General features: G+C 34.2%; 1 protein-coding gene across 1 annotated transcript in view; it reads left to right on the top strand.

The window, feature by feature from the left end:
* The window catches only part of KLHL1 (kelch like family member 1), a 319,714-nt gene that overhangs the window by 218,695 nt on the left and 73,575 nt on the right, over positions 1-27,444 (top strand). Inside the window, exon 7 of the mRNA XM_004604001.2 lies at positions 17,884-18,108. Within this exon, the coding sequence (XP_004604058.1) occupies positions 17,884-18,108 (225 nt within the window). The remainder of the gene's footprint in view (positions 1-17,883; positions 18,109-27,444) is intronic.

The raw sequence follows: 27,444 nt of genomic DNA, 5'->3' as shown, positions 1-27,444 counted from the left end.
GTGTTGGGATTTTTACAATTGTTATGTAACAAATAGTGCTTCAATTCCTCTTTAACTCTAAATTACTGGAATTCAGGTGCATTCTCATGAGACTGATAAACTACAGGCATGACTTGCAGATTTTCTGGAAATATTGTAAATTTTCATTGTCCTCATTTTTTTATTAACTTCCATAGCTACATACACAAATATACACTGAATATCTAGGTTATTTTAGTATTTCTCAGATTATGCTGTTTCTGTATAAATTATAATTAAGTGAAATAGAATACAATAGAATATGTAGAGAGATTAAACCAATGCAAGGCATTCTGGCATTCTTATAGTTTGTAAACTGTTGGAAGTGGATAGGCAGGGAATTGTCCAACAAACTGAGTCTTTCAGGAAGTAATAAACTGACCACCCAGGCAGGGAACAGGCAGATAGCATGGGGGAAACTCTGGGACAATGATAAAGAGAAGTGGGTGTTCTAGGGGATTGTGTAGTGCTGGATTGTGTTACCCATGAAACCCCACCATTGACAGTATTTTAAACCACAGTTGTATGTAAAATAAAAATTTTACAAGAGAAAGAAAATAATGGGCTGGAGCAATAGCACAGAGGGTAAGGTGTTTGTCTTGTATGCGGCCAACCCAGTTTGATTCCTCTGCTTCTCTTGAAGAGCCCGGCAAGCTACCATGAGTATCCCACCCGCAGGGCAGAGCCTAGCAAGCTACCCGTGGCATATTCAATATGCCCAAAACAGTAACAAGTCTCACAACGGAGATGTTACAGGTGCCTGCTCGAGCAAATCAATGAAAAACGGGATGACAGTGACAGTGATACAGTGAAAAAAATAAGACTAAGATGTAATTTAAAGAAGTTGCCAACTCACAGGTATGAGGGTTAATGATGAATGAATGAATGATGCAGAAACTGAAGCAGCACCATGAGAAGGTTGGACCTCTGGGTAGAAAAGAAGACAGTTCGAGAACAATTGACTGGCATGATATGATTTAAAAAATAAGTGGGGCTGCAGTGACACTATAATTTGTAGGGCGCTTCCCATAACCACTGCTAACCTGGGGTCAAAGCTCAGCTTTTATACGGACATTTGAGCACCACCAAATGTGATCACTGAGCACAGAGCACCACCAAGTATGATCACTGAGCACAGAGCACAAACACTACCGGGTGTGTCTGCAAAGCAAAACAACAAAGGATAATCTGTGCCTCTCTAACAAATACACCTAGAGTCACCATTCTTAGAGTGATACTTTCTTTACTAAATTTCTCTATATGTATATATGCATCCTTAATTACATGCCCACATTTTATTGATCAACTTACATATTTACATTTGCCTTTATCTGTCTCTGACATTATCTATGTCAGTATCTAAATATCTGTTAGTTTGGGTTTTTTTTTGATGGGTGGCACACCTGGTGACAGACTTAATTCCAGCTTTGTGTTCAGGACTTTACATCATGGAGTGCCGGGTATCAAACCTGCGTTGGCCTATGCAAGGCAAGCACCATACCTGTTGTACTAACATCACTCAGATTCCCCAGTTTAGATTTCTTAAAAAAATAAAAGTTGTCAGCATTGCTCCTTTTACTCATTATTTTCAAGAGTATGTGCATATTTTGTTAAATTATGAAAATGTATCACCTCAAGAACAAAATTCTTCTTCACATGAAAATGTATCAGTTTATTTGAGTTTAACTGTATTATTTAGCAATATGTTAACTCAATTCTCTTTTCTATGTGTAATGCCATCACAAGTATATGCTTATGAGAAGTTTTCACATCTTGAATGTTTTCTCACTAGAAAAACTAAGTTACTGAATAGAAAGGTGAAACTTTTGTTACATGAGTCATTTTCTTTTGAAGAAATTTATTTAAAATGACGTCATTACTGAATTAAATTAATATCAGTTTCAGTGTCTTGTATTTTTAATGAAAAACTTCTAGCATAACTGAAGTTGAAAAATTATATAATTATACTCCATGGTCTAATATGGCCTTAATATTTATTTCTCTTATTAGGGAAAGTGAACATATTTTATTTTGAAATATATGTATATATCCATGCATATGTGATGTAGGAAGACATATTAACTCCTTTTTCAATCATTGCGTTTTTCAATTTCTTGAACTAAAAGTTCAATAGAATTAGTTTATGGGAGACTCCTTTCTTTTGTTTTAATTTAAAAGGTATGTCTACTCTTTTTTAGCTTTGCTATGAAATCTAATAGGCAGCATAGAATACTTTCATATGACTTTTGGAAGAATGAAGGCTATTGTATGTGAATGTAGGTAGAGGCCAAGGACAGCATTAATTTTACTCAGAAAGAATTTACATTCATTTAGCAGACACTTAAGTATAAATGAATCACTTTTCAAAGACTGAATGATTTGAAAGTCAAATTGATACTATTCAGCAGTACCTTACTCCTGGTTTACTTTTAATATTTCTATCAGAGCCCTCCTTCCTTAAAACATCATTTTATTTTCACCTTGGAAGAAAGAGTTCTACTTAGTTTTAAGCATTTTACGTTGCCTTTCCTAAGATGTCTGTCTCTCTTCATATACAGTGTTGGAAATCAGCAAATGATTAGAGAAGTGAGGCAACAGTGCCCTACCATCTCTCTTCTTGAAGTTAAAAGCACTGACTAGCTTTGATTGCACTGAGCTGAAACTACCCAAGTGCTTGAGCCAATAAGAACTCAGCAGTGGATAATGGAGGAAAAGTGTGAAGATTCTTTCAATTCACATCCCCTCTATCTGGGTGGAACATTAGTTCCTTATGTGATAGCTGTCTTTTGTAGCCTTCAAAATAGCTTGTTCATTTTGGTCATCAGTCTCCTGTGAATTTGTCATTTCAACATTAACCATTTTAAAATGATTTTTAATTCTATTTTATCAATATACTTAATTGATGCATTTCCTTATGTTTATAATATATAAACATCACTTAAAAAATCCAAGCTAACAATTTAGTAATTTAATGATTAAGGATTTTAATGAATGGCGTTATGAACAACAATCAGCCAACTTACATGCTCAAAATTTTAAAGTTGGAATATTAGATCCAGAATAAAAACTAAGCAATGTCAAAAAATCTGATGATCTAATATTCCAGCTTCAAAATTTTGAGCATTATAGTCCGTTGTTTGTCATTCATAATGCCATTCATTCAAATCCTTAATAATTAAATAATTCAATTGTTAGCTTGGATTTTTTTTAAGTGATGTTAATATTAGCATTACTACTTTGGTGGTGGTGAATCTGATGTTGTTCGAGGCTCCCTCCTGACTGTGCTCAGAGATCACTCCTGGCAGTGCTGAGGGAATCATTCCCGGGATCAAATTCAAACTGACCACCTACAAAGCAAGCACCTCAGTCTTGATTATCTCTGTACTACTTCTCTGGTCACTACTATCACTGTCACTGCATCACTGTCATCCTGTCGTTCATCAATTTGCTCGAGTGGGCACCGGTAACATCTCCATTCCAGCTCTGAGATTTTAGCAGCCTCACCAAACTCATCTTTCCCAATGACTGGAGACTCTTTCAAAGTCAGGGGAATGAGACTTGTTATTGTTACGGTATTTGGCATATAGAATACACCATGGGGAGCTTGTCAGGCTTTTCCGTGACCTTGAATAAGTAAATAAATAAATAAATGAAATCACAGAATACTAATAACTGACTTACAAAGTTCATAAGAGTACCCCTCTAAATACTGGAGGATATTGCCCTGAAAACAGGAAGCAAATGGAAAACAAGGAGAGGGTGTGCAATTAGAGTGCATGAGAAATCATTGTTAAGAATACTATAAAATCATAGAATCTCAATCTATAATGATATTTAGCAGTAGGGCATTTGCCTTGCATTCAGCTGACCCGGGTTCAATTCCTCCGCCCCTCTCAGACAGCCCGGCTAGCTACTGAGAGTATTTTGACCCCACTGCAGAGCCTGGAAGCTACCTGTGGTGTATTCAATATGCCAAAAACAGTAACAAGTCTCAAAAAAAAAATGGAGATGTTACTGGTGTCAGCTTGAGCAAATCGATGAGCAAAGGGATGACAGTAACACAATTACAGTGATACAGTGATACATATACATATGAGGGCCTGGGACATGGACCAGTGGTAAGATGTGGCTCAGTAGTAAGATGCATGCCTTGCATGAGTAGACCTGGTATGGTCCCAGGCAAAGCACAAAAATAAAACTATCAAAGGGATGGGGAGACAGTACAAGGGTTAGTCTTTAGTATGCGTATCTTGCATGCACCCGGCCCAGGTCTAATCCAAGATACCACAAGGCCTCCTGTGTATCATATGGGAGTGGCTTTGGAGGTTCTGAGCATTGCCTGGCATGACTCTGGTGGTCTAAGGAGCTGCAGGGTCTGAGCAACACTGTATCCTTGGGCCCTAGCACTGAACTGCCAGCCTGGTTGGTCAAGTATCACTGGCAGTGTCCTGGGTCCCCTGAACAGTTTGGGAGTCCCACTCTTCTAAAATGATTCTCTCTCCAGCCCGAGCCCTTCTACTTGGTGTGTAGATTCTCTTCTACCGTTTAGAAAACCAACTCATTCATCTCAATCAATATTCAATATTACTCCCACTTCAATGCCGACCTTAAGGGACAGATTTGGTGATTCTCCACTGAAGCCTTTTTACTCCCAGTTCCCACCTTCAACAAGACATGACATCTTAGCTTCCTTGGAAGAGGTCAAGGGCAAGAAAGTTAGCGGCCTCAAAGTGAGCCGTTTCGTGGTATTCATAGATTATGTCACAATACCAGTCAATTCCATGATGACATCAGGTGGGTTCAGGCTAAATAAATGACTGGAGCCCAGAGATCAAGCACCAATTCCCAGAGGGGCAGCTTGAGATAATATGCCAGTTTCACAACAGATTTCAGGCAGAACACTAGTATCATTATATTTAAATATAGTTAATTCCGGCCAAGATGTGATCCCGGGAGCCGCACGCGTATGCGGCCTCTCCGCAGCTGCACGAGCGTGAATCCAGACCTAGCAAAACCTCTTTCGGCATGGGCAACTCCTCGCAGGATGTCTCCAGCCTGAGAACTAAGCCTCGGTCCCGTGCCCGCCCAGGAGAGAAAGGTATTTCTCTCTCTCGCCTCTTTCTCTCCAGGGATGAAGGGCGCGGTGTCCGCCATATTATGACGACCACAGATTGGGTTTTGAAGCCTGCAATGATCCAATATCTGGAAGAAATCTCCCTGGACTTAGTTGTTAAAGTACAGAAGTTGAAAACTGCGCGGCCGCTACTGCGGCCGTGTGACCTCATTTGTCTTCACAGTAGGTCTGACTCTAGTGGGGTACTCCTAACAACAATAGTGAGGTTTGTGTTGAAATATTGAATGTAACCAAAGTAAACAGAAAGTAAAATGAAACTTATCAGTTACAAGGCGGGGGGTGGGGGTGAGGGATGGGAGGTGTACTGTGTGTTTTTTTTTTCTTTTTTTGGTGGTGGTATATGGGCACTGGTGAAGGGATGGTTGTTTCAGCTTTGTATAACTGAGACCTAAGCCCAAAGCATTGTAATCTTCCACATGGTGATTTAATAAAATAAAAATTAAAAAAGTAAAAGTTTTATGATTATAAAAATAAATAAATAAATAAATAAATATAGTTAATTCCATTTACACCAATAACCTTGTGAGGGCAAATGGGGGGTAATTTTGTAATATAAAACAGTTTTCAACAAGGTCTGGAGCCTCCATGACACATAGCCCTCTTAGCCTTATTCATTGCAGGAGGTTTCACACCATTCTAATTTATACTATCATTTCTATTACATCATAGGCTGATACTCTAGAATGCATTGAGATGTAGATATCTGGTCAAAAAATATCTTACTTTTGTGTTATCAGTTCTCTTCTAGGTTACTACTTAGATTTCGTTGTTATTTGGGTTTTTTTTTCTTCATTTTTTTCTTTATCTTAAATACTCCAACACAAAAATCATGTTACTGTTATAGTTTGTCTGAATATAGATTTATTACTCTTATTGGAGGGAAATCACATGTATCATCTCTTCTCCAGTAGGCAGAACACCCTCTTTTGCAGATTTACTTTTTTCTAAATAGTTTTTTGTGGTCACTACTGTTATGTTTAAGAGGCAATAAATGTATGTTATATTGCATATGACTTGCATAAAAAATTCATGAAAAGCATTCTCGGTATAATTCATAAATGGTTGTTCTCGTGAACTATATTGAATCATTGCTAAATCGATATGATTTTTATAATGTTTTAATATTTTTCTCTACTATAATAGCATTGAATAACAAAACACATTTTGAGGGTACTATTGAACATAAGGAATATTCTTTGGTATAGGGAAATTATTAAGCATCTTTGTGCAGCATCAAAATATTTGAAGCATTTTAGGCTAGTTCTGTTTCATGCTCGTGTATTTGTGATGTCTCATTTCTAGTGATACCTTTCGCAGCAACCAGTACTAATATGGTCACAATGCATATGTATATCTTAGGAAATAATCTGTACGTATAATATTATGACCGAAGACAGGTAACAGTGAGATCATAATTCATAAGATATATCAAAGCGGATAAAGACTCATTTATTCTATTACATTGGAGTCATATTTATGCTATATATGCTGACAGATAATTTTAAAAATGACAGTAATGCCAATCTCAGATTCTCTGGGATAGGCAGCAAATGGGAAAAACAAAAATGCTCATACCTCAGGAGCTCCCATACCTGTGTAGTGTGGAGGGAGCTGTTGTACATATTACTTTTTATTTCATATAAAAACTAAATAAAAGAGAACTATTAGGTATTGAGTCAGCCACCAAATACTTATCTAATAATCCATATCAGGTTTAAACTTTTGAAAATATAGCTATACATATGTGGCATTAATCCATAATAATGAATTTATCAGAAATGTCAGCAATGTGAAGGATTTTAATCATTTTAGAAGGTTTTACCTTATATTTACAAATAATACATTATTAATTCCTTACCATTAGTCACAATGTTGGTTTTTTTTTTCCCATCACCCCATGCTGCTAATTGCTCACTCCAGGCTTTGTGTTTAGGGCTCATTCCAGGGGGTGGGGGATTCTTGGGGTAATATAGGAAGTGCCAGGAATAAAAACAAGGTCAACCATTGCACAACCATGTTGAATTCAAATGCCCTAGTCACTTTATGATCATTCTGGTCCCTACATTATTTTTAAGTTGAAACGATGAGTTTTGTGAGCTTTGTAGCTGATTGTTTTCAATGGATATGCTCTCCACCTTCCACATATATACATATAGGAGAATATTAGGAATATTGCCTAATCTGCTTGAAACACAGAAAAATAAAGACTAAGGTATACATACAATTCCTAATAATTTCAAATAATATCAACTAATACCTGTTATATGATCTTTGAAATGTTATGCATTTTTTATTATCGGATTTTTTTGTTCATATTTCAATCTTTAATTATTGAGGTAGAGACATTGCTGATTCACAGAACAGATTAACCTCAGAAGAAAGCTTTCGATAACAAACCTTTGATTTCTAGACTAACTTGTTTTTCATAAAAACTTACATATGAAGGGATATTTATGAAAAATGTAAGTAACTTAAAAATCTGTTTAGCCTTTGCATATTTGATATAAAAATGTGCATTTAATCTTTTATGTTACCCATTGTTTTCTAGATACTATATGTATCAAAATATAACAAAATATTAGCTCAATTCCAATAAATACTTTAAGAGATTTATATTATAATAAACATGAAATTACATGTCTCATACAAATTGCAAAAATAAATTATTCTCTTGTGACTGGAGCAATAGTACAGAGGAGTAGGTCATTTGTGTTGCTCATGGCTAACCCAGGTTTGTTCCCCAGCATCCCATATGGTTCCCTGAGCCCCACTAGCAGATATATGTGAACACAGAGCCAGGAGTAAGTCCTGATCATTCCTGGATGTGACCCTAAAACAGGACACAACAACAAAAAATGATTCTCATACGCAATTTTTATTTGACTTGGTTAATCCATTTATTTATTTGGTTTGCGATCATACCTGGGTATGCTCCTCCTGGCTCTGGGCTCAGGGAAAACTTACAGAGGGGCTTGGAGGACTGTATACATTCCTGGGACTGAACCGCATCAATGCAGACAGGGCAAGTGCTTTATACTTTGTACTATCTCTCAGTTCCAAGCAAATTTTGTAATAATGATAAGAAAGTTGATTTAAACACACACAGCAGAGAAAAGCTTTAATTTCTAAATATAAAACAAAATCGTAAATTTCCTAAGATTGAGATTAATTGAACTATTTCATTTAAAAGCATATACTCTGGCACTTTAATATTTGATGGGCACCTTGTATTTTCCTATGCTAAAACTTAAGAACGTCTAAATTTAGGGATGAAATCCTGATTTTGTTCTCTCTTTTATTCAAAGAACTTTACCAGATTATTTTACAAAACTTTTTTTTGAAACATTGCATCATTCACACTATTGCTGAAAGGTTTATGTGGAAAGTAAAATGGCTGGGTGGAACTAACCATCTTGACCTGATTTTTGCTCCCTTGGTTTGATCTAAAGAGCTGCTGTACAAAGAATTTTGAAATAGTAGCTTTTCGAAATTTTGCACTTCGATGATTTTAAAATCATTTAACTCACCATGTGGCTTTAAATAATCATCACATAACTTTAAAAGCATAAGCTTGTAACTGTACCTCATGGTGATTCACCAATAACAAATTAAAAAATAAATAAAAAGTAAATAATAGCACGGTTTACTTTAATTCTGCCTGAGAAAAAATCAGGGCATTTGCATTATGTGGAGAAAGTAACTGTAAAATGCATTATGAATTTTTCTGAAGAAAAGGAGCATAATAAAAATAAATAAATAAAAGCTTATTCTTTCATCCTTGCCCTTTTGAGTACTGCCTGCCAGCTCGGGGCCTCAATAACTCAGACCAGTCACTGTGGTTCCACTTCAGTTCCTTTTCTTTGAACTTGAAGTATATCATGGGAGATTACCAGTTCAAGGTCATCAGTTTGCACAGAGCTATAGAAACCATGTCAGCCAAATCCGAGTTTGTTTATCAGACACAAGGAATTGTCATCTGAAATATGTGGTTTCTTAACTGACTACTAGGAGATATTTTAGGGCAGTAGAGTAATTCTCTAAGGATTTCAAGTCAGAACTAAATCGAAGTGTGGATCTCCTTACGCACTCTGGTAGTTTATGTTGTTCACAAATGCAGCACACAAGACAGTTCTGGAAGCCATGTTCTACACAGTACAGAAAAAGAAGGCTCTCAGGTGAAAAATGAATCACTTTTGAATAAATTTTATTTCCACAAACTTCACTAGAAAGAGACACACATTTGACTTCTGATGCCTCTTCTGAGGTTAGATAAGGGTTAAAATTTGTCACATTTTTATTTATATAATAAGAAAATTACTTTTGGTCTCTAATTCCTGACAGGGAATTCCCACAGCCTTATGAATCTTCTGTGATAAGAGCTCTGAAGATCTTTTGCTACTTTGATGAATTTTTTCAAAGTTCTGAGTTGTCTGGTTGTTAGGAGAACCAATCACATGGCTGATTAGAGTGTTAGAACTTTCCTAACCCCCTCCCCAACCACCAGAACAAAGAGGTGTGCTGAAAGATGTCTGAAGAGCAATATAATAGGTTCATAGAATCACAATAGGGTTCAGAGAGTGTCTAGTTTGGTAAACATGGGATTTGGGGGACTTGCAAAATGCGCAAAATAGTAACTTTTCTCAAAGGGTAACCAGCCATGTTAACACCTTTTTGATAATGAATACTTTTTTTCATTTATTTAAAATTATATAGGTATTTGTGACCTTTAAAATTCATTGTTGTAGCTATTTTTCTTCAGCAACACTTAAAAAAAATCTCTGGTTGTACATGTTTTAATTCCCAGCTGGCCATTATCTCTCGAGACTCATTTATGCTAGAAACTATCAATCACAGGCACAATAAGCTCTCCGGAGCATCCCAGCCCACAGCACCGTGTGCTCCAGTGCCCCAGTCACTGATGGCAGCAATGCTGTGTACCATCACAGAACTCACAGAGCACCGCATTCCTAAACAACATCATGATTTGATGGCTTATTGCTCGTTAGTTTTACAAAATACTCATCTTTCTTGACTATTGTTTTGTGACTTGTCTTTTTGGTGGGGTTTGCTTTTTTAAAAGATTTTTTGAAGGTTTTTAAGTTTTTAAAAGCAAAACAAATTTATTTTTATTTGAGGCTCTGTGATTTATAGAATGATTAACAGCAGTGTTTCAAGCTAATTAATTCTTTACCTGCACCCTAATGATGATATATCAGTGTCCCCAATTTATCCAGCCCTGGTCCTGGACACCCACTTTCCCACATTTCCAAAGTTGTTCTTGATTTCAGGAATGTCCAGTTTTTCTGTAAAGGTCCAGCACAAGTGGCTAAGTATTGAGGTCCCTCAGGATACTTGAGTATTGCTCTGGAGATGGTCAGTTCCTAATACATATATGTGAATTTCCAGAGAAGCAAGTTTCATATGTACCTTATTCTTATATAATTTTATTAGTTGTGATTCCATAGTCATTTCTGCAATGTCATCTCATTAACTATTATTCTTTCTATTCATGTGAACTGGCATAATTTTTGTACTTACATGATTTTACTTTTGGATCATTTAATTTTAGTGCTCCTATTTTAAACAAGTTCTTCTCTTTTTGTACAATTACACTTCACAATGTAATTATATTGATTTCTTTTTTTGTATTTTCCTATCTGATTTGCAATTTCTAGAAATAGTTTTTGCGGATATTTTCAAATGTTTTCAAATGGTTATAAAAATAACAGATTTTAGGAATAAAAATATAATATAAAATAAAAATAAAGAAATTATTTTCATAATTTTATTCCATTTGTCTCTGAGCAGAGAAGCAGATGCTTTTATGTATTTCCTAACATTATAAAATTAATTTAATGATAAGTTTAAAATAATAATTTGTTATCATAATACTTGAGCTTTGAGGCATATATCTATTTCAAAATCCAGCCTTAAACATAGTGATATATTTTATTTCGGCCTCTATCATAGCTATGAATCAGTATGTTTCTAGTGTATAAATTCATTTTATTTATAGCAAAAAGATGTACTGAATCTTTTACTTGAGTGTTTGACACATATGCATTTATTATAAATATTTACAATACCATCCTTATAAAATAGATCTTACTTATAAAAAGTAAAACTTTCAGTTGTGCTTAAAAATCTGTTCTCTATAATAATGCCTTTTAATTAAGTGTAAAATGCTACTACAGAGCTATGATTGTCATAAATATGTACATATAGGAGAGCAAATAAAAAGCATATTTCATGAAAAAGTCTAGAATCTAGTCATTTCTGTAGGTATATTTTCTTTAAACCTTGAAATGTTATATTTTAAGTAGATTGAATTTATATATATGCATATATATATATATACATATCTATAGGCTGAGGTGATGGTACAGCAGGCAGGGTGCACCCCATACAGTGTGTGTTCAATATAAATATAAATTAAATTATTTTTAATTTGAATATATATGCAATATATTATCATGCATGTACATACACATGTGTACATAAATATATGTATGTGCATATATTTCTTTTAAGTATTTCTAAGATACGTCTCCATATTTATTGTTTTCTTTAAGAGGATATATCCAACGTCATTTTGAATGTTTCTTAATGACTTTATGGTCTCAACCAGAATAGAGTTAAAATGCCCTTTATTTATCCTATAGTGTGGGACTTATTTTAGTTTGCTCTCCTAATAGGTGTAAAAAATTTGTCTACCCAAGTTAAATCAGTGCATTTTTTTCCTGGTGATTCTTTCCATGCTCTCTGCTTCCTCAGATTATTTTAATGATTGGCATATAACACCTTTAGAATTTTAGTAACTTACTTTATGAATATTATATTAAAATTATAGTAAAAGGCTTTGTGACTAAGGAAATTTCTTGTAAGTTGAATAAAGAAGATTTATTCTCTTTATGGAAGCTTTCAGTGAAATCTTTTGTTATTGTCGTTAATGATTTCTTTTTTTGCTGTACTGTACTCAGGATGAGTCAATTGCTAATTTTATCCATATTAGAATAATATTGCTATCTGTAATGTCAAATCAAATATAAAATATTAATTCATATTATTCCTCTCCAAATAAGATTATCTGTATTAACTAATAACTGCAAAGATAAACAGAACTATATTTTAATAAAACCTGTAACACTTTTTCCTTTACTTTAAATTTTAAGGAAGGAGCCTGCTATTTCTCTTGAGAAAATTTATTTCATATTTCTATCTAATATTTTTAAGTTATGTTATTAAATTTGGGAAACAAATGTATTTTACTTTTGGAAAATTATTGTATTTCTGATGTAATAAATTAACACAAATTTAGTGGCTTTAAATAAGGGCCATCTTTCAGGTTACAGTTTTGTAGGGCAAAAGTTAGTATGGCATATCTATTATCTCACAAAATGAAAATTATACTGTTGGTTCAGTTTTGTTCTTATGGAGAAATCATGATTTTCTTCCAAGTTCATTTAGATTGTTTAAAAAACTAGTTCCTTGTTGCATTATCAATAATTTATTTTATTGGTTTTTGAAGGCTACTCTTAGCGGTAAAATAAACTACTTTGGACTGTGCTCAGGGTTCATTCCTAGTACTGCTTGAGACCATTTCATGTCCAGTCTCACTGCATGCACAGGAAGCATGACTAGAAATTTTTATTACTATTATTACTGGACTGGAGCGATAGCATAGTGGGTAGAGCTTTGTCTTGCACTCAGCCAACCTGAGTTTGATTCCTCCGTCCCTCTTGGAGAGCCTGGCAAGCTACCGAGAGTATCCCACTCACATGGCAGAGCCTGGCAAGCTACCCGTGGCATGTTCAATATGCCAAAAACAGTAAGAATGAGTTTCACAGTGGAGACATTACTGGTGCTTGCTCGAGCAAATCAATAAACAACCGGACGAAAGTGCTACTATTATTACTAAAAATTCTTATTACTATTATTATTAAACCTAATATTCTGTGTTAATCAAGATTAATTTTGGTTTAGCCCAGTGTAATTCTAAGGATCAGTGTCAATGAAAATGCATTGTTATTGCTTTGAATATGGAGGTTTCAAGGACCTTTGAGGAAAACGAATGATCTCAAGAAGATGGAAAATAAAAGGAAACCATTTGGTCCTTATAGACCCCTTAAAGTTATAAAATTCTTGCAACATCTTCATTTTACTAATGTGAGACATATTTCAAATGCTGGTCTCCAGAACTGTTAAGCTGGAAAAAAAAAGCAAAACTGTGATTTTAGGTAATAAGTGGAGTGATTATTCAAGGACAGCTAAAGAAATTTATTACCACTTCACATTAAAAAATGAAAAGTCAAAGCACGATTTCTGCTTTAGGAAAGTTAGGATAAATATATAAGCCAACTTTGAAAACTAAGGTTAGGAAAAATGCTGCAAAGTAGGAAATCTACTACATATTCATATTAAAAATAAAAAATATCAGTTATATATTGCTTACTTCGATTTTATAAAATTATAATCAAACTTCCTTTCAACCTCTGTCTCTTCAGAGTCCACAAATCCTATAAGTTCTTAAGACTTTCCTCTTTAAATTTTTTTTTTTCTTTTTGAGTCACACCTGGCGATGCACAGGGGCTACTCCTGGCTCTTCACTCAGGAATTACCCCTGCTGGTGCTCAGGGGACCATATGGGATGCTGGGAATCGAACCCGGGTCTGCCACGTGCAAGGCAAATGCCCTACCTGCTGTGCTATAGCTCCAGTCCCGCCTTTTTAAATTTGTGCTAAATTGTTTTTACCAAGGTTGTGAAGATTCAAGAAAGTATCTTTTTTCAAATATTACCTCCCTATCCACATATATCAGCTAAACATGACTCATAAATTGGTTTAATTAAGTTTAGGTTACTTCTCCCATCATCATTTATATGTCGAGTTACAATGAAAATTATTGCATACAACTCTTAATGTGTAGTCATTCATGAAATCACAGTGCTTTCAATTTGATAATTCATTTGACCTTAATTTAGTACATCTCTAAATTTTTATTTGCATAAAGCATAAAATAAGTATGTACTAAATCATCTTGTTATAACTAAAAAGTATTCAATGACTTTAATGGACATAACAATTCTATGTCTATTTATAAATTATAAATTTATAGCCCTCATACTTGTCTATGATTAAAATCTTCATATTTTTAATATCATGAAATTAAATACATGTAATCCTGTATAAATATTATTACTAAATCTTATTATCAAATCCAGTATCTTTAAAACAGATATTTAAATTAGATTATGATCACATCAATTAGCAAGACTTCTACCAAGTAGATTATATATTTTTAGTTTATTGCACGCTAGATTCTTTTTTTTTTTTTTTGGCTTTTTGGGTCACACCCGGCAATGCACAGAGGTTACTCTTGGCTCTGCACTCAGGAATTAGCCCTGGCGGTGCTCAGGGTACCATATGGGATGCTGGGAATCGAACCCGCAAGGTGAAAGCCTTACCCCTGTGCAACCCCAACAAGCTAGATTCTTAAGAGTAAATTATCCCATTGGAATATTTTCCTTTACTATGCAGGCTTTTCATGTCAGAAGTAAACAGTCTTTAGTGCTTGCATAAGAATGTTAACTTCCAGGTCTGAGAGAAGATGCAGTGGCAGAGCACTGCCTTTCAGAGGTGAGGACTTGGATTCATGGCCCCATCTTCTCACCCCTATACCACACAACACCATGGCTTGCTTTGTAGGGATATTTAATACTGAGCCTGAAACCCGGGTGAATATGTATTGGAGCATTCAAAGCAACAGAGATGTTTACTGTCCTTTTTTTAGCATATAAACATGTGCAAAATCATTTTCTGCAAACAATTTTTTGTGAAATGTTTAAGTGTATTCATCGAAGCTAATTATCAATTTGGAAAATCCTTATTGTTTCTATGTTATTAGTCCATTTATTGCGTTTCTCAAATTTATAAATAAAAAGCATTAAAGAAAATCAAGTTATGTATTTAGATTATAGCATGTTTGATAAGGATGTTCAGATCATGTTAAATATATATGTAATTTTTATCTTAATATAGGTACTATATTATCATTAATATTAATTATTTATTTAATTATAGTAAGCAATTACAAAGATACATGTTTTAAAGTGCTGGTTTAAAAAAGTGTGGCACAAATTTGTTTAATTTTCTTAAAATTAGCTTTCAAAGTTTTGTTTTAAGGCAGAAGACAAAAATTAGGAGTTTATGTAGAAATAAGTACCAGGAGGTTGACTCCATGGCTTCGAGGCTGGCCTCACGTTCCGGGGAAAGGTCAACTCAGAGAAGCGATCACCAACTACATTGTAGTCGAAGGCCATATGGGGGAAGGGAGTTGCGGGCTGAATGAGGGCTAGAGACTGAGCACAGCGGCCACTCAACACCTTTATTGCAAACCACAACAGCTAATTAGAGAGAGAAAACAGAAGGGAATGCCCTGCCACAGTGGCAGGGTGGGGTGGGGGGGAGATGGGATTGGGGAGGGTGGGAGGGACACTGGGTTTACGGGTGGTGGAGAATGGGCACTGGTGAAGGGATGGGTTCCCAAACTTTGTATGAGGGAAGTATGAGCACAAAAGTGTATAAATCTGTAACTGTACCCTCACGGTGATTCTCTAATTAAAAAAAAAAATTATTTTCAGTAATTAAAAAAAAAATTAGGAGTTTAATAGTTTAAATTGTTATTGCAAACCACAACAGCTAATTAGAGAGAGAAAACAGAAGGGAATGCCCTGCCACAGTGGCAGGGTGGGGTGGGGGGGAGATGGGATTGGGGAGGGTGGGAGGGACACTGGGTTTACGGGTGGTGGAGAATGGGCACTGGTGAAGGGATGGGTTCCCAAACTTTGTATGAGGGAAGTATGAGCACAAAAGTGTATAAATCTGTAACTGTACCCTCACGGTGATTCTCTAATTAAAAAAAAAAATTATTTTCAGTAATTAAAAAAAAAATTAGGAGTTTAATAGTTTAAATTGTTATTTAGAAATTCACTGTATCACTATCATCCCATTGTTCATTGATTTGCTCGAGCGGGCTCTAGTAATGTCTCCATTTGTCCTAGCCCTGAGATTTTAGCAGCCTCTCTTTACTCATCTTTCCCAATGGAAGATGAGGCTCTTTCAGGGTCAGGGGAATGAGACCCATTATTGTTACTGTTTTTTTTGCATATCGAATATGCCACAGAGAGCTTGCCAGGCTCTGCCATGTGGACATGATACTCTCGGTAGTTAGGCGGGTTCTCCGATAGGGAGAGGTCACGCCTTATAAAGTTAAAATGTTTTAACTTTTTAAAGTTAAATTTTTTAATAACATAACATTTTGTTAATGAAAAAAATATTATTTTTGTTAATAATAGTGTTGTTATTATTTTGGTTTGGGGGCCATCCCGCTACTGCTCAAGACCTTACTCCTGGCTCTGCACTCAGGAATCACTCCTGGCAGTGCTTGGGTTCCAGTGTGTTGCCAGGGAAGGAGCCCAGGTCAGCCACGTGCAAGGAAAGCACCCTAACCATTTTACTATCTCTTTGGCCCCTGAAGTCATTCTTTCTAAGCAATGACTATATTTATAAACTGTACATGCATACGCTACATATGCTATGTTTTTCACTGGTCAGGAAAAAACTTGGAATTACTTCGCTGGGTTGGCAAAGCACACAACTAAAAGGTCTAGACTGGATCATCTAGACTGGATCAGAATTATAAAAGCTTACGTTTTGAAGGGACACCACGAGAGAAGAGTACAAAGCGGTGGCTATCACAATTTGCCTCCAGGTGCCATCTGAGCTCACAAATAGCCCTGGCCCTGAGACTCCCAATTGAATCCAAGAAGGATTAGTGCCATACAGAGATGTCTCTGGAACCCAACCACTTACAATCTAGAAATTTACATTTACAAGCATAGACACACGAGCTCTCATGATATTCAAAATGAGCAATGTAAAATAAATTATCTAGTGTCTAACCCTGGCAGGTAGGCTTGAATTGTGGTGGGAAATTTCTAGCAAAACATAATGCCCCAAATTAGGAAGTATTGGGGAAATTATCTGCTATAATGCTGTAGACGTAGGGTGAGGACTGGAATGTATATGTGTGTAGAGTATACGGGTTGTTGGTGGAAAATGTGCACTTGTGGAGGGATGGGTGTTCCATCATTGTATGGCTGAATCTAAAACATGAAAGCTATGTGACTCTATCTCACAGTGATACAATAAAATTAGAAAAAAAAGAAGTAAAAAGGATTTCATGCCCAATTCAGTCAGCTTAATCAATGGCTGAACAAAGCAGTACTCCTACATTATTTTAAAACAAAATAAAACAAGTGGTGGAAGATACATAGGTTAGTTATCTAAAAAGGACTTGTGTAAATTTGTTATTTAAGACAGAAGACAATAATTAAGACTTTATTAGGTTAACTTATTTAGAAATCATAAAGATATATAGGTTAGTTTTCTAAAAACAAATTTTGCAAATTATTTCATATCAATAGTTTTATCATGAGACCATTTTGTCATTCAAACAGACATAACGTTTGTTATGATTTTTATCACTAGAGTGTCTGCCTAAAGGAGAATATTAGTCATTTGACTCACTATCGCACTGCTTTTCTACCATTTTTTCCTTGAGAAAATGAAAGTGACACAAGTGTTTTCATATTCTAATTTATATTCTCTCTTAAGCAGATAATATATTGCATTAGCAATAAATTGTTACTATTTGGTTTTATATCTTATCAGGAGCTACAACCATAGAAAAATATGACCTGAGAACAAATTTGTGGATTCAGGCAGGAATGATGAATGGAAGAAGATTACAGTTTGGTGTGGCTGTTATTGATGACAAACTCTTCGTGATTGGAGGCCGAGATGGCTTAAAGACTTTGAACACTGTTGAATGTTACAATCCTAGAACTAAGACCTGGACTGTCTTGCCACCAATGTCAACACATAGACATGGACTAGGTAAGCGCTCTTACTTTTTTCATACCATTTTCAGAAATGTTCAAAACTAATTTTATATTGACAATAAAAATGTGTTAGAATGTAGTGAAATTGTTACAAATTATCGTTGATTTCACAAAAATTGTGAGCTTGCAATTTGAGCATGCATTTTACATCATCATCATCATCATCATCATCATCATCATCATCATCATCATCCCATTGATCGTTGAATTTCTTTAGTGGTCTCAGTAAAGTCTCCATTTGTCCTAGCCCTGAGATTTTAGAAGCCTCTCTTTACTCGTCCTTTCCAATGGTGCCATATTGGACGTTCCTTCAGGGCCAGGGGTATGAGTCCCAACATTGTTACTGGTTTTGGCATATGAATACACCATGGGGAGTTTGTGAGGCTCTCCCATGTGGGCAGGAAACTCTCGGTAGCTTCCCAGGTTCTCCCAGAGGGAGAACTAGGCTATAAGAGGTCGAGTGCTTCCAGGAGCTTCTTTTATAGTCTCTGGATGTTGGCTGTTGATGGGATTACATGGTGCCAGGGGCAGTCCCTGGGTGTGACCGCCTAGCTACTGGAAAATAGAGAATCTGGGTGGAAGAGTCCCAGTCCTGATTCGAGCAGGCTTGGAAGTCTCAGCCCCGGGCCCCACACACCGGGGTGCCTCTGCATTTTAAATAATATGCATTTTAAATAATATACTTTTTTGGGTGTTGACAAAGAATTAAACTGTCAAGATGTTAAAGTTATTAAAATTATTATACTTCAAGCTATTCTAATAGTTGTTACAATATGACATTTTGCAATATGCACAATTTGATATAAAACTCAAAATTATCATGAAGCATTCAGTAATGCAACTTAGAGGATTAAAAAATTAATTTCCAATGACAGTATTATTTACTCACATGTTACTGATAGGCAAGTCAATACATATATTTGTACTTTATTAATTTAACTTCAAAGAATCCATGGGAAGATAATATAGTTCAGAGACTGATGAATGACACTTCCGGGGTCAATGTGCCAGGATTTAATTGAGCTTTGCTCTAGAGTAATCAGTGGGCTTAAGGAGATTTGCCACAAATTCAAGGTTATAAGTTGATAAAAATATAATGTAAAATCATAAACCTGAATTTCTTTTATAAATTATAAAGTCCTATACAAATAAGAGACAAATTTAATATGGTTGTTTGATTCTGAATTTTTCATTTGTATCATGGAATCTTGAGAAATGCAAATTATATTTATTGATGAAATATGTCAAATAATTGACAACGTACTGTCTACATATATATAGTGCACTCTAAAGAGATACTACAGTTTTAATGAAAATACACTGATTTAGGCATTGTAACAAACAAAAGTATAGAGTTTAAAAAATATTTGATGAAAATCAAGTTTGATAAATCCAGCACTGTGTTTCACATGTCTATTTACACTACCATAAATGTAAATAACATTTAAAAAATTAATAGATAAATCCATTATGATGAAAATTTTGATCTGTTTTGCTTTACATTTTTAGTTTGCTTCTTACTAAAATTAAGGAAAAACAATAAATGTTTGAAAAATTTTAAATTCAAGTTTTGTTTTAATTGAAATTATATACATTATTTAGATTACATAGAACCCAAATTTAACATGAGATATACAGATGATTTTCTCAGATAATATTTATGAATGTTACAATGTCATGCATACATTACTTTTGTCAAGCACATTTGAAGAATTTTTACTTTCATACCCCTGTAAAATCTCTATGTGTTGTTATTACTAACCAGTTTAAAACATATGTTCCTGTGAGAGTACACTTGATTGAGCATTTTGGAATGAAATATCTTCTTCTTTCTATTTTAGTTGATTCCTTCTTATTAAGATGTGCTAAAGTTCAATTATTTTCATGTAATATTTGTATATCTAAAGAAACTAAGTTTGTTTTGCTTGAAATACAGGTTAAGTGTCTTTTAGTATTACAAAGTATTAGCTCGTGGTTTCCATCAAGTTCTAGGTAACTGAGGAGTAAGATATCTTGGACAATGTCTGCTTTTCTGAGCCATTTAGGAGTCCATTGTAAAGATGCAAATGGAAACAGTATTTCAGAGAACAGCATATGAATCAAGTATCAGATTCATAACACAATGCATATCCCATAAGGTTTAGTGACCTAATAGCTGCTGTATTCTAGTATGTCTCTCTTTTCATGCCTAAACAAGTATTGATATTTTTGTTTTGGTTCAGTTTTGCTGTAATATAGATCACTTATCCTCCAAACTGCTCTAAATCTGAGTGAATTATGGTATTTATCTCTTTTATTTTATCCTATGTTTTTATGTCTCTATATCATTTTCTCTTTTACATATCACTGTCTCTATTTGGTGATTCATTGTAATTTATTTCAGCTTCTAAATGTGATTAATATTCTCTCTGATGATAAACTATCCGAACAACATCAAATTCTTATCTCTTTTAACATTTAAAAATTTAACATAGATGATATATTCCTTCTTCATTATTTATATTTCTCATCTCTCACCACTTTTCTTTTTCTCTTCTTTTCTAATTGTGTTTTAAATATTTGTGGCCACTGAAATGCATATTTTAAACTATACCTTCATATGTGTATACTGACTTGGGCCAATTAAAGAAAAGGCTAAGGCATATGCCACTTCTCTTTTCCTTTCAAAACATTCTAATTGGAGCCCTGATTCTGGAAGCTTATTTTCCCAACATAGAACTTAATCTTCAGGGATACCCAAATTTTTCCTGTTTGAGCAAATAAATCCTCTGCCCTCCATTTTTATCTTTGGTACCCCAATCATTGGTCTATAAGCTGGAATGGAAAGGAAATTTCTATCCTAGTAAGTGTTTTTTGCTTCCATTGTTAGCAAATTTGCAGCTAAACTGGGCTTTGACAATATTCTGGTGTTGCCCAAACAATTCCGGCAAGTTTTGCAATAGCATGGCTGTTTCACAGCCTAGTGTTGTAGAAAATGCAGCAGCTCTTCAGGAAGAACAAGATGGAGCAGTAAAAAATTAATAGAAATCAAATTTTTCTCTAAGACATGTCCTCAAGACAGTGACTCAAAAATTTGTCTCATTCAAGAAATCATATATGACTTCTGTTTCTCTAATTGTTTTGTGGATTGTTTGTGTGAGTTTTGTCAAATACACATCCTAACTCTCCCTTCATTGTATTAGCTAGGATTGGATTTCAGTGTAAACCAACAGCCACTTCTGTTAGTTTGTTTGTTCAGTAAGAGGCATGGCCCATTTGACTTGTTAAACAGTAAATCAGTACCTATTTTAGTTGCAGGAAATTATAAATGTATAGTGTGTAGAATACAAGTGACAAGAAGATATAATCTATGGTAATTTTTAAAAGCATATTATGAAAATTCAAAATATTTTGACCTAAGTTTTTTTTGAATTGGCAAGTATTATATAATTTATGAGTAAATTATGCAAGGTCTTTGGTTTTAGTTCATGAATATGGTTATATGGCCAAAAATGGTTTATAATCATAATAAATGAATAAAGTACATTCTGGTGAATAAGATAGCACTGTTGTACTTGTCTCACTGTCATCTCGTTGTTCATTGATTTGCTCAACAGGGCACCAGTAACGTCTTCACTGTGAGACTTGTTACTGTTTATTGCATATCATATACACCACAGGTAGCTTGCCAGGCTCTCCAAGAGGAACGAGGTTGGCTGAGTGCAAGGCAAAGGTCCTACCCGTTGTGCTATCGCTCAAGTCCAAATATTATTCATAAAATGCCTTGACAATAAGACAATAATATGTCTGACAAATAAATAAAACATTTAATATGATGGTTTTCTCAGTAGTTTCTGAGAATTTATTTTGGAATTTTTTTCTTTAAAAATATGAAATTTGTATATCATACTTTCTTTTTCACTTATTTCCACTATATTTAATATTATGTAAAATTGGCTAAGATATTAGTAGAACATACTTACTATGTACAATAAAAGTCTAAGGATAGATTGATAAAAAGTAACATAATTACTGTTTAATATGGATTTTCTAAGAACCGTGTTTTCTGTTAATGATAAGGTAGTGGTTTCTTTCTTTCTTTTTGGAGTGTTCAGTTTTCAACCAAGGCAAAAATCATATACCAGAAAATTAAGCTTCTAAAGTGTAAAATCGATTTCTTTGAGTTGTGCAGTTATGACTACCATTTTTTTAATGAGAAATTCATTAGCTACTAGACTCGGAACAATTCATTTACTTTTCTTTCCTTTTTTCCTTCTTTCTTATTTTGTCTTTTTTTCATCTTACCTGGCAGGAATCATATCTGACTTTTGCACAGGGTTTACTCTTGGCTCTGCACTCCAGGATTGCTCCTGGCAGGGCTTGGAGATCAAATTCAGGGTCAACTGCATACAAGGCAAGCATACTACTGCTATAACCCTCAATCTCCTTTCTTTTCCTAATGCAGGTGTTTTGTTTGTTTGTTTGTTTGTTTGCTATGTGTGTGTGTGTGTGTTTAAGCACACCAGCAGTTGCTCAGGGTTTTCTCAGGCTCTGTTCTCGGGGGTCCCTCAGCAGGCTCAGGGAACCATACGTTGTGCAGGGAATCTAACTCACATTACCCACTATTCTACCTGTCTATCCCCTCTTTTTTGTTCTTGATTGGAAGTTTATATTATTAATTTGAGATTTTTTCAATGTTTTAATAGCCATACAGTTCTAGGTAAACAATGTTTTAGATTTGCTCTCTACATTTGTAATTTCTGTTTTCATTGCAAAGTTCTTTGTAAGTGAACTTCATCTTCCTAGGTGAATGCATACGGAGCTTCATAAATATGTGACCTTAGTGTTGATATGTACAAAGTGTCAAGATGTATAGAATATTTTAGGGATATACTTTAGATGAGATGATGCATCCCCATAACAGGTTGAAGTTTAAACTTCAATAGAAAGTTTGAAATATAAGAACACAAATAGATTTGCTATTATATGATAGATGTCATATTTATCATTAGAATAGGAAGTTAATTAGAAATGCAATAAAAATATAAGTAATATATCTTCAGATATAAAAATACCTGCAATTGATATTAAAACTTAACAAAAAAGTGAAATTGAAAGACTGAGAGAAAATTGAATAGGCATGGTATGGTACATAAATTGTATGCTCCAAGCTTGAGTTCAATTCTCAGCATAGCATCATTCTCAAGTGCCACAGGAATGACATTTGAGCATTGCTGGAAATGATCCTAAAGATTTGATCCTAAGTGCTTTGAAATTCTCTGAACACTGCCAGGTATTATCAAACACAACAGAATTTAACAAAATAAGGATGTCATATCTTAAACCAATAAGATCAAAATATGTCATCATTATAGGAAGATAAATGACCCAAAGCCAGTCCTTAAGAGATGTTATATTGTACCCATGGAAGTTTCACATGAAGAATATTGAGTTAAAAAGAGTGAGCAAAATAGAAAATAATCTGATGGAATTGCTTTAAAGTACAGAGTCGATGTCTAAAATGAAGAGCCAGGGGCTGGAGCAATAGCACAGTGGGGAGGGCTTTTGTCTTGCATGCAGCTGACCCAGGTCCTATTCCCAGCATCCCATATGGTCCCCCAGCACCGCAAGGAGTAATTCCTGAGTGTACAGCCAGGAGTAACCCCTGTGCATCGCGGGTGTGACCCAAAAAGCAAAAAAATTAAAATAAAAACAAATGAATAAATAAATAAAATGAATAGCCAGTGGGGGGGGAAATACAGAAAAAGGGAAATTCAGATTTATTTGCCTAGTATCAATATATATAGTATACATATGTATATGTATCAGATATAATAGCTTCCAAAGATGGAAATAATAAGCAGAAGCAAATGAGAACAATAACCATAAAATTATGAATTCACCATAATAAAATAACTGCAATGAAAACTTGAGTCACTTACAAAGGATAATCAGTAATGTTGGATTTTCAGTATTAAACCTAGATACTAGAAGACAAAAATACATGATTTGCATTTATGATAAGGAAATGTTTTCAACATACTCATGCTTTAACATATAATAGCCAAAATATCACAAAAATATGAAGGGAGGCAGACATCTGTAAATGTTGTTGGTTTTATTGATATTTTAACAATGAAGTGAGCTCCATAATATACTATTTCAAAGTGGATATTGAGGAGAAAAAGAGGGCTTCTTAAAAGAACAAATTTTATGATAATATTTAAACCCCCCTTTTATTTTGAGGAAAGGTATAAAATAAGTTGTGTGCATACATGGAAAGCCATCAAACTTTCTTTTTGTCAAAAGGATATTCATGACTTTCTCACTTGTGTTTATGCTATGTTTACAGTACTCCCAATTAATATGCTCCTTGCTGACCTCAGAAAACAAATAAATTTGCAGCCAGAGAGTGCATGTATTTTATGATGGAGGTCCAGTTTTGTTTTCCATAACTACATGGTTCCTGTAGTACTGCTAGAAGCAATCTCTAAAGCATAGCCATGGTAGTACCCAAACACAGCCATCTGTGGCACAGCCCATAGCTCGTCTCCTCAAAACAGTCTTATTCTACATAGGATCTGATACACTACATTGAAGGAAGATTACTAAAGTTATCTGAGAATAGTCTGCACAGAACAGAGTTAATAGGTATTAACTATACCTATTAATAGGTATTAACTATACCTAGTTAATAGGTAAAGTGGGGTGGTATGAAGTATCTTTTCATTTGATTTTTCAGAACAATGTCACACCATACCAGGGGAATGAATGTTGACTGGGGGAAAGATAATATGAAAAATAAAATATTAGAAAACATGCCTAAAACAATATTAAGTAGAAAGCTAAATTAAATTCCTGAATAGTTGCATGAAGAAAGTGAATCTAAAATGGCATTTTGTTATCAGACACCTCCTTGTTTTGAGAAACGATATATATGTCAAGTAATAAATAGACTGAAGAAAATATCAGCATAGTAACACCTTGAACTTGTCTCTGATATAATATATTAGAATAGAAAAATCTCATTTTAATCTGTCAGATTTTATTGTCTTAAAGGGAACACTTGTCTAGGTGTAGCATTGTTTATTTATGTGAATATGTGTGGATTCTTTTCATGTCTTTTTCACTTAAAAAATAGATTTTCTTGCAAGTCTGAGTCCCTAATTTTCTTTAAAAAGTTCTTTCATCGCAAATTTCAAATAGAAAATATATTTAGAACTGCACACACACTAAATATATTGCACAATTTTATATTAATGAAAGAAAAATATGTTGATAGGATGAAAATGCAAATAAATCTAACAGTAATGCAATCATAGAGCATCATACATTTAAAATATAGACACTCACATTTAACAGTATTTATGCATGTATAACTGACAAAAATAACTTAAAAAATAGATGAAATAATTGAAAAATGGAATCTGGATATGACATATTACACAAAAACATGTTTCATAGTCTATAACCTTAGTATTTTCATTTTAAAATGTTAACATTTTAGCAAATGGAAAATTATAATAAGATCAGTTTTCTCATCATTTTATATTGATATGGACACATAAGTATATGCAGTTTCAAAGTAACTTTGGACTTTTATTTCTTTAATTTATCAATTTCTCAGAAGTTTGTATGCAGCATTAGGAACTCTAGCAGAAAAAGAAAAGAAGGAAAAACGGTGGGTATGTAAGAAAGGAATGAAGCAAGGGAGGAAAAATAGAAGGAAGGAGGGAATAATAAAGTTCAAGAGAACATATATTCAACAGAATATGACCCTATATATTCTTATATATAAGCTAAATATCAATAAAATTTTCACACTGCATTTTGTCTCCTATAATGCTGTGTCCTGTAGAATTCTAACCTTAGATGTATCCAGGTATAAGTTCCTGAGGTATGTCTTGTTATTATAAACAGTGATAACATTAAAATGCTAAGAGATAAATATCAGCCTTTGATAATATACAAAATTGGGAATGGAGGGACAGTACAGCACGTAAGGAGGTCGCCTTGCAGCAGCTTACTGGGTTTAATCTGTGGCATCTCATATGGTCCCTCAGGTTCGCCAGAAATAATTCCTGAGTGCAGAGCCAGGAGTAACCCTTGAATAGCACTGGTGTGCGACCCCCCAAAAAAACCTTAAAATCAAACAAAAAGTTATATACAATCATTTTAAATGCTCCCCTGAAAACAAAATTAATTTGTCCAGATACTGAAATTATGTCCCCTTTAAAAATGTAATAATACTTGACTTAATTATTGTTCACTTCCAGAAACAAGGTTTAAAAACAAAAAAAAATTGTGATTGTCCTGAAGTATAGTTCTCTTATGACTTATGTATATGCTAACAATTAAATAGCAAAAGGCTGTCTTTTATTCTTCCATATGACAGTTTACTAATACGGAATAGTGTATTGAGTATTGCAAATACATTTTTGTAAGAATGAGAGATACAACTGTTTGATCTAAAAGTCATTGTATTAATTTTTCTTTCTTATCAATTTATAGGCCAATTGTAAAAAGATATATTGTCTAGACTTTCCCTGTGAATTAAATATAATGAAATCTAGAATTTTCACTTCAATCATAAAGAAATGATTATCTTCTTTTTTGTAGTAACAATACACAGCTTTTTTTTCTTAATTTCTTTGGATGCTTTGCTTAAATTTACCTAAATTTTATGTGAAAGATCTACCTCTATTTTACATATTTTATCAATATCTTCTTTTGAAGAATAAGACCATAAGTATTAAATTAAAAATAAAGTTGACCGAATTAGCCAATATAAAGATTTGTGTGAGAATATTCCTTGTTAATTCAAGTCCTTTATTCAACCAGCATTAAAATAGCACTATTATAGTACTGTAACACATGTTCTAATAAATAGAGGGATAAGATAATTGCTCTAGAAGGTCAAATACCTGAGTGGGAAGAATTAAAATGTCAATGAACTATTAAGTGTAATGTTTTATTATGTTAAGTAGTATGTTATTATCACACTGTATGAGGTTAGTGCGGATTATAGAAAGTGTTAGTAAAGGACAGTGGAGCCTAATATCAGAGAGATGGCTCCAAAAGCTGAGTGTAAGCTTTCCATATTTGGAGTTTGATTCCCAGATCCATATGGTCCCTCCAGAACCACCAGGAGCATCTCCTTAGCAATATGTTAGGAGTAACCCCTGAGATCAACTGGTCTGCTCCCCAAAAATAAAGAAGTAATCATCAGACATAGAAAAATCAAGCAGATTGTAAAAAGAAAAAATATGTTTTAGTCAAAGAAGAAAACTTAAAAACCCAAATGTGAAAATCAATTAGAGAACACTTGGGCAGAAAGATACATAGTTATTGG

This window comes from Sorex araneus, chromosome 1, assembly GCF_027595985.1.
Source record: "Sorex araneus isolate mSorAra2 chromosome 1, mSorAra2.pri, whole genome shotgun sequence".
Classification (NCBI taxonomy): domain Eukaryota; kingdom Metazoa; phylum Chordata; class Mammalia; order Eulipotyphla; family Soricidae; genus Sorex; species Sorex araneus.
Note: the sequence above shows the minus strand (reverse complement) of the source record. Positions and strands in the feature narration are given on the sequence as shown.